This window comes from Lathyrus oleraceus, chromosome 3 (assembly GCF_024323335.1).
Source record: "Lathyrus oleraceus cultivar Zhongwan6 chromosome 3, CAAS_Psat_ZW6_1.0, whole genome shotgun sequence".
Classification (NCBI taxonomy): domain Eukaryota; kingdom Viridiplantae; phylum Streptophyta; class Magnoliopsida; order Fabales; family Fabaceae; genus Lathyrus; species Lathyrus oleraceus.
Genome location: NC_066581.1, coordinates 98,677,883 through 98,687,210, shown reverse-complemented (window position 1 = coordinate 98,687,210; position 9,328 = coordinate 98,677,883). Strand labels below are relative to the sequence as shown.

Sequence of the window (9,328 nt, the reverse complement as noted above, 5' to 3'; positions counted from 1 at the left end):
CTTGTGACATCTCTTATTTTTTAAATAGAGATGTCAATTCAGTTGACGACACCCCTTATGAAATATATAGCCGTCAATTGGATTGACTACACCGCATTCAGTCGCTAAAGACACTAATTCATCTGTAATACCTCTTCGTCTAAAAAAATTGTTTCAAAGTGGATTAGTTTAGAAATTAAGTGGAAATGATGGTTATTATGAGAATAAAATTAGAAAAGATGGTTATTTCCATAAAAAATTTAAAATAGAATAGGAAGGGAAAAAATAAAAGAGATGATCCTTATCCAATTTTTAATGTGTTGTTTTTTACTTAAATCAAACCAATTCATTTCAATGCAAATAATTACACTAATATAACTAAAAATACAGTATCACTGAAAAAAAAAATATAACTGCTATTATTAATTTTTTAATCAAGAGGTTGAGGTTAAGTCCGTAATATAAATTAAAATTTAAAAATACAAACTATGTATACAAACGTATCCAGTTACATAACCAATTCAGAATTGTTGGGTTCAAGATGGAAATGGATAAAATGGTAATAGAAAAATTGTAAGTAATCTCCAATGTTAAATTGAGTACAATATCTCAAGATAACCATTTTTATGAGATTACAAATTGTGGATGACTTGCAACACAAGGACTTCCAAGAATATTTACAAAGGCGGGGCGGTAATTTACTCGCTCGAATTCGCTAGCCCTACCATATTGAGCATATGCCGATCTTCCTTAAACCTCTCAAGTACACTTCCCTTAGCACCATCAGTCTTGTTTTGTACACCTTGAGTCACTCCCCAGCATTCTATTGTTTCAGGTATTATTCGGTTAGTTTTGGAGAGGCTAGGGTTACCAAATGTTGAAGATGAAAATGTATGTCCTTGATCAAAGTTTGCTGAGATAAATAACCCTAAGTGATTTACTTTTCCTCCAAAACCAATGCCATTTGGAATGTCCTCTGAACTGAAGTTGACAGCACACTGGAAGACATGGAAATTCAGCAGTCAAATTAAAAGACAATGAGAATTATAAAATGAATAGTCTACTAAGACAGATAGAGATAAACACAAAACATTTCGCATACTGGGTTTATATTTTGATGTTCAAATAACATAAGTTTAATCTAAAACAACTGAATAAAATCCAATGCAAAGTGCGATGTGAGATAACTATCCTCAGTGTGGATGCAATAGGATCTAATCATCTAAATAAGTCTATCGAATTTTGCTTTACAGTTGATAAATGATAATCATTTTGCAGCAACGACATCATGTTACACACCCTTGTGTGTATTACATATTAGGATAGATTGATAGAACCGCAAGTTATGAATATGGAAACTTGTGTATTTATTTATCAGTTGATTCAGCAACAAAGATTACAATCTAAAAAGGATCAACCAGAGTCATCAACTCCTACAAGAGACATTCACCTAGCCTCTCCCTCGTATAACTAAATCCCCTGGAATTTAGTGATGCCACTAACTCTCATCCCTCCCTCTTTTTCTCTCTCTTCCTTCTAGAATACAGTGCAGGTACTCTGATGGAACACTGAGTTCTCATAGGTGTGATGACCCAAACATTGGCCTCAACCCACATCAGCACAACTTCTAGAAGTTTAGAGGAGCTGTGAGAATAAGAGTCCGTTAGAATATTCCCCGAGTTGAATGGATTTTCTGTTATAAGATAGGGAGGGGAAGTTGAGGGGCATTCGGAAAGTTTGTTAGGAGAGTTACTCACTCTCTGGTTTAGGAGTTCATAGAACTCTAGTTTAACTTTTTCTTTCTGCATTTCAAGCATTGTAAGAGCTTTAAGGTCAACTATTTGCTATTAATCATACACTTTGTTACTTGTAAATTCTGGTTCCTATCATTGGTCCGACCTGTCAGATTCTACGTTTAGTGATTTTGGTTCATGACGAAACAATCAACAAAGAATGAGAGGTAATTGCCATGGAAGTGAACGCTGAGGAAGACGAAGTCGTGCAGTGTACAAGCCCAAGTCTCCCGGAATTGAACCATGTGGGCCCTCTTCAAAAGGTTAGACCCACTACCTTGAGATTAACAAGAAGCTTGAATAGTGTTTCAATTCTGATCTTGTTGCATATCTCCTCAAATGGTGGCAACCTTGCAACTACCGGTAGACTCAAGTCAGCCAACAAGCGTGAAACTAGGGAACATTTGCACCACAACCGAGGGTGAATGTAAAGGGCTGGATGTTCAATTTAGGAATTTTTCCACCGTGATTGACACCTATGTGTTAGAGCTAGAGGACATGTATATGATATTGCGAGTGAATTGGTTGCACAATCTTGGCAAAGTGGTGTTTGTTGGGGGAAAGATAGTCATTCATTTTGATCAGAAGGGTGAATCAGTGAGGCTACAAGGTCAAAATTTCAAGGGCTTGGAAATTCACAAGGAAAGGCGTCATGTGTTGAGGAAATGAGCATACTGCAGCGCAAAAAGATTGTAAAAAGAGAGGGGAACAAAGTAACCATAAGCTGGAACCTGGAGCTTTGTTAGAAGATCAATTTGTCCATGCTAAGCCTTGAGAACAATGTTGTTCCTAAAGGAGGTGGTAATGAAAGAACACCGAGTTCTCATAGGTTTGATGACCCAATCATTAGGCCCAATCCACACAAGTACATCTTATAGAAACTTGTAGAAGCTGCGAGAATAAGAGTGTGTTATAATGCTCCCCGAGTTTAAGGGATTTTCTCTTATAAGAGAGAGGTAGGGAAAGTTGAGAGGCATTCAGAAAGGTTGTTAGGAGAGATACTAGTTTAGGAGCTTTGCTCTGGTTTAGGAGTTAATCGAATTCTGGTTTATCCTTTTCTTTCTGCATTTCCAGTAATCATACACTTCGTGACCTGTAAATTCTGGTTCATATCATACTCTCTAGGAAAATATAGTGTGTTCTCCCTCTGTCACCAACTAGTAGCAAAAATGGGTCAAAGAAAGGTGTTGTGTATTTGGACCAAATACATCCACTTTCTTTTATCTATTTTTACTTATATCACTCAATGTAGTAAGGAATTATCCATTATGTGTGATTTTATTTCACGACATGGTAATAGATTTAAACCACCATCTTATCATGATTTTAGAGTTAAGTTATTATACCAAGAAGTGAAATTGACAAACAATGCTTTGGTAGAGAATGGAAAGGAATGGAAGACAATTAGTTGCACCATAATGAAAGATGGATGAACCTATAGGAGGATCAGGACAACTACACTTTTGAAGTGTGTTGATGCATCCAACATATCCAAAACAACTGACAAACTCTTTGAGACGATAGATGCAGTTGTTGAAGAGGTTAGAGAATAAAATGACATTCAAGTTGTAACAGACAATGCAACAAACTACAATGTTGTTGGTGAGATGTTAATGCAAAAGAGGCAAAATTATAATGGTAATTTTTTAGCAACACATTGTCTTGATTTGATGCTAGAAAACTTGGCGAAGAAAACAGTAGTTCATGGAGAGACAATTTTAAAGGTATTAAAATTGCTAAGTTTTATCGATTCCAAAACTTCTCTCATTCCTATTTCGCATCTTTTCACAAAATATAGAGATTTTGTGAAACAATGCAAACTAGAAATGAGAGATATGGCACAAATAAAAGTTGTAATTTTTTATCCTTTGAAATTGTCTCTCCGTGAACCAGAATCGTCTTCTCAAATATTTCTAGCATCAAATCAAGACATTGTGCTGCAACAGGTTTCCAATACAAATTTTCCTTTTTTGCATCAACATCTTACTAGCAACATTGTAGTTTGTTGGATTGCTTGTCATGACCTGAATAACATTTTGTTCTTCAACCTCTTTAACAATTACATCTATCATCTCAAAGAGTTTCTCGGTTGTTTTAGATATGTTAGATGTGTCAATAGGCCAAAAATACAGTACACTTTGGACTATTCATCAAAAAGTTCAATATTGTCTTTATCCTCCTATAAGTCCATCAATTTGTCGCTATGGTGTGGTCAGTTGACTTCCATTCCTTTCTAATTTCTTCTAAATAATCATTTGTCAATTTCACCTCTTGATTTAATAATTTCACTCTATGGTCATGATAAGATGGTGGCTTAAATTCATTACTATGTCATGAAATAAAATCACATAATGGAGAACTCATCACTCCTTGCTACATTGAATGATATACATTGTTGTAAAAACACTGAAAGTCATCATCTCTCAAACTCTTCTTTAACATTGGATTCATGGTAGGTTGTGAGCTGAAACACCTCTACTTAAATATGTTTCCATAACTATTATTTTATGTCTTGCTCATTCTTTTTTGCCAACCTCAATAATCTCCTCTTTCACATGTGTTTGTTTTCTTGATAAAATTTTCTTTCACACTAGCAAAAAAATTTAACATCTCCATATTGACTTCATCACGGACAGCCTTACATGGTTCCACAATTTTTTTAAGTTTCTTGACTTCATCTCGGACTGCCTTACATGGTTCCAAATTTTTTTTTGAATTCCAACCAAGCGATGCATTAGCGCCTGTAAGCACCTCTGGTTATTATTTTTTTGACAATACTTTCACTGTATATTCCTAGGAATATCAGGAGCTTCAACACCATGTTTCCAAACTACACCACTACTATTACCAGCAGGATTTTTTGGTAATACTTTCTGTCATTGCAGAGGGAGCAGAGATAGTACCAACAACAAAAGTTCCAATAACAGAGCTTGACGCCATGGATTAATGAAGTGGAAATAGTAAAAGAAGCAATGCAGAGAATAAAGGGAATGAATCAAACGGTGTATAGAAAAAGTGAATAGAAAGAAAGGTTGCACACGATGGAAGGCAAGGCAGCACAAAACTGAAAGAGTATAAAAACATAGAAGATAATATCTATTGTGAATACGTGAGTGATAGAGGGAGTGCAATGAATCTTTGAGTATTGGGAAGCTTTCCACAAATTAATAGACTTAGTGGGTGCATTGGAAAGGTTTACTAAAATTAATTGGAATAACGGGTCAGAAAGTAACTATCACCATTAACAGAAAACCAAAATCGTGGTTTTTAGGGTTTCTACACATTAGATGTTGTTTTCTTTGGGTCATCCCAGCCGTTCCCCCCAATGTCTGACTCGGGCCACTCACGAACACGTCAAAGGGAGGCGAGATCGTGGAAGCGTAGGATTCTACGATCCAGACCACGATTTTGTCTACCATGACTCCTACGAGAGGAGATAAATGGATAATTCCCTTGACCACCTAGCCTCTCCCCCCTAATATAACCAAATCCTGAGTAATCTAGGAACACCTTACCAACTTACTCTCATTCGCTTCTTCTATCTCTCTTCCTTCTAGAACAATTCTCGAAGTAATGGCCCTCTTTGGACCGTCTAACATGTAACCCAATCCCTTCTCGTGACATCCTTAGACCCATGGTTCCTATCGTTAACTCTTATACCATTTTAGAATTTTGATTTAGGCCTAACTCAACATCAAAAGCTAGCTCATGAGTTGAAAGTTGTCCACAATATATAACAACGGTTCATACCATAGCACCATACAATGCTAACTCAAAAAGAAATCATCTTCTCTTTATAACAAATATTTCAAGTATATTTATCTTTAATCCTCACACCAGAAAAATGCCATTGAAGCTTATAGGACGCATGATTTAATACTCTATAAAGAGCATCTCATGGTTCTTGTTTTTGTATATATTTGTTTTAACTGCAGTATCAAGGTTAATCTACTTTGTAACACTGTCATATATTGAGAACAGTTTGATTATCACAGCTTTAGCATACAATGCAATTTAGAATATTGAAAAGAAGCAGATTTTTACCCATTGTAGATTAGTGTTTGCTCCAGTCGGCCTAAATATAGATGCCTTTGGATTTAGTTGAAAAAGGTAACATTTCATGTCTCCATAAAATTCAGCATGCCGCTCCCATTGTTGAGAAGCATATCCTCCATATATATAACCATCTTTATCCTTAATAATTAGCACAGTTGGGCCTTTGTGGTTTCTGCAATTAAGATTAAGAGCTTTTAATGCATTCTGAATTTCCAATCAAACAGAGTTTAGTTAAAGTAGCTATTAAAACATTCCTTAGATGAAAATAAACTGGATTAACTTAACCGACATTTAGCATTTACAACCTCAGAGAACAACAGAAATTGATAAATGACTTTTTGTCAATTATCAAAATTGTAATAATGAATTAGTTGCATTGCATGTTGCTTCCAACTTTTGCGGTAATGATAGATAAAAGCCTTTAATGTTGGATTGTAACATCACAGCTCCTAAATTCTTTAGTTCACGGCTAAAGTCAATCAGTTAAATCTAGACATGGCTAATAGCTTGTAAACCTAACAAGCAACAAATAAAAGGGAAGAAAATGTACTTACGAAATGTTTCCCAAGAATGTATTGAAACTAAGACCATTAACAGAACTGTGATACAAAAGCTTCCAATCTTCCAGCTCGTGCTGAGAAAGTGCTCCTCCTATATGCCAAGCATACTCCTTTCTCAAAAGTACAGTGTTAGAATCAATATCCTTCGGGGTCAGTAGATTAGGAATTTGAGTACCTGGTCGTCCTACAAAAAAAGCAGAACATTGGGATAAGAAGATATGCAATCATTTACCCTGAATTTTCGTTAAGACTAGTCCAATAGCATTTGATCCAGAAAAAGGTACTAAATTGAAATTAATCCAAACAAGTAAATAGAAAGAAGTTTAAAATGTTGTGGGGAAAGAATAAATTTGATAAACATGGTAGTTAGGAGGGCTAGATGGGGTTGTGACTGTTTCCATTTCAATTTCAGCTTATTATATCTTTTAGGCCATAAGAAATTACTTTGGGTGGAAAATTTGCGATAAGTCTCCATATTTTCTTCGCTTATCTTATCAATAACACAATCTCCCTATGTTAGATAGGAATTGTTCATCTAAACAACCCTTTATAAAAGATCCTTTTTCTATATCCTCTAACTAACTTTCCCTCTTAATTGATATTTACAAGTCAACCCCTCCTCTAAATGGAGAATCATCCCACACAAGTCGGTCACTCGGACCTCTATGCACCAGAGTTTTCTTCATCAAACTTGATTATCAGAGAAAACCAAGTCTTCCCAAACCATTGAGCACTGATTCCGCGGCATGTTTGTCATACCCCCTTCTAATCAATGGTGGACTACTTCAATTGATTTACCTGTAAGTATTGCAATTTTCAAATGTTTTTGCCATTTCAAATCATTTTTGCATGATTTGTCCAAGAAATCATACTATACAACACTACATCCAGAGCTAACATAGTTGCTAGCTTCAGATCGTGTAATAAACATGAGCCATGCAATAAAACTCAAATGCCAAGAGAATAAAAAAATCCATAGTTCATAATTCCACATGCTCACCACTCCATGACCTTAATGTTAATATCGTTAAGTCACATTTTAGATAAACTAATAAGATATTAAGTCGATACAAAAAATATCGCAAATAAAATGCAGCAAGACCTGAATCAGGAGGCAAAAGCAAGCTTCCAAGAAGCTTCCTCACAGTTGGCAGATGAGAACTCCAACTTCTGAAATCTTCAAAAGACATAGCCTTCTCAGAGCACTTTTCATCATGTATGGAGAAATTGGCAGCACTCAGAAATATGTTGACAATATCTTGATGCGAACTTGATCCAACTTCAGAACCTTCTATGCATAATATATCGGTAAAGATAGCATTCATAACTGATTCCAAATCAGACCTGCATCAATCATAAAAGATTCCAAATCAGAACTACATCACCAAACCAACATGCATCAACATGATTTAAAATTTTAAAAGAACCAAACAAGATGATTTTTAAAACCATATTATAAACGAAACATACGTAAAGTAAACTACAGCATTTAAAAGTCCCTTGTTTTAGAAACATAAAAAGAATATCAATCAAACTAACAGCACTATCTCCAAATAAGTGCCACTTAGAACTAATCACACGGTTCAACTTCGACCACTAAACTTGCACAAAATTGTTTAAAACCGAGGAAGCAATAAAGATAAATATACAATAAAGAGACACATCATTAAAAACAACTACCTAATTAACAGATTTCATCGCTTAATTATTTTTGAACAAATAAACAGTTGTGTGATCATTGATCAGAACCCTGTAAGCAAATTTCAGAAGTATATAATATAGAACTAGAAGTTTTAAGTGAGTATGGTCTACCTTCCTACAAAATTATCCCCAGATACATCTAAAAACCGAAATATAAATTCTTCAATTTCATCTTTTGTTCCTTTCTCATAAGTAGCCTGCAACATAAAAAGGTAAACACACATACACACACATGGAAAAGTTAGATAAATCATGGTTTTATGAACAATAGTAACAAAACATGATGATATGATAATAAACAAGAACTCACTTTAGTAATTACAAGGTCTTCAAAAGTTAACTTTTGATCCTTCCGCTCCTGAGTAACTAAATCAAACATCCTTTCTCCAATAGGGCCATGGAGTTTGAAATATGACTATAACCCACAAAATGAAAAAAAAAAAGATTTTTCATGTATTATAGAGAAAGATAACAACGAATGGAATTAAATTAATCACTGGATTACAAATACCTGAAAAATTGAAGGAGAAATGTATTCACCATTGCTCTGTGATTGAGATGCTAAAGAATTGAAGAGTGATTTTAGGTCTTCAAGTCCCTTTTGAGTAAAAGCTCTGCAATGATTTTGTAGATTAATCTATGAAAATTGATTTTATGAAAAGATGTGAATTGAGGAAGAAGAGAAAAAGAGGAACCTGGATGCTGAAACGTATTGAGGATCAGTGGGAGGAGAGTGAGCGTTACCCATTGATTGCTTAGCGTTGGATTTTCCGATTCTAATGTCTTCCTGTGATTTGGGACAGGTGTTTGTGATTCTCCCATACTTCTTCACTTTGTGAAAAATATAATATTATTATAGTATAGTATTTATTTAATTTAACTTTAGGAGAGGTGGCATTTTTTTTCAAAAATAAAACAAAATATTTTGTAAGAGGTTTTTTTACTAAAAACGACATTCATTCAAATTGATAGAATATATCGATTAATACAAATTCAAAACATTCACGTTAATAGTATATAACGGTAAAATGCCTATAAATGTGACGAAACCTACAAATATGACAAAATTGAAATGTTTGGAATATCCATATCTATGAGTCTACATCATTGACAACGTCAAAGTCGTTGATTGAATATGCATTGAGTTGAAACTAATCTGTCAATCTGAATCGAATAAATACTACATCAAGATGGCAAAACAAAATAACGTCACAATAAGACGACGATCAACACAACCTC

The 9,328-nt window shown here is 34.7% G+C and overlaps 1 protein-coding gene across 1 annotated transcript; it reads right to left on the bottom strand.

Moving 5' to 3' along the window:
- Positions 1–421: 421 nt before the first annotated feature.
- On the bottom strand, positions 422–8,912 carry LOC127125594 (uncharacterized). The gene is made up of 8 exons (XM_051054375.1): positions 8,785–8,912; positions 8,601–8,703; positions 8,400–8,504; positions 8,201–8,286; positions 7,491–7,732; positions 6,383–6,572; positions 5,817–6,000; positions 422–977 (listed from the first exon to the last, which is right to left on the bottom strand). Exons 1-8 carry the CDS (start codon positions 8,835–8,837, stop codon positions 678–680), a joined length of 1,263 nt encoding a protein of 420 aa, XP_050910332.1. The 5' UTR covers positions 8,838–8,912; the 3' UTR covers positions 422–677.
- Between the last annotated feature and the right edge of the window lie 416 nt (positions 8,913–9,328).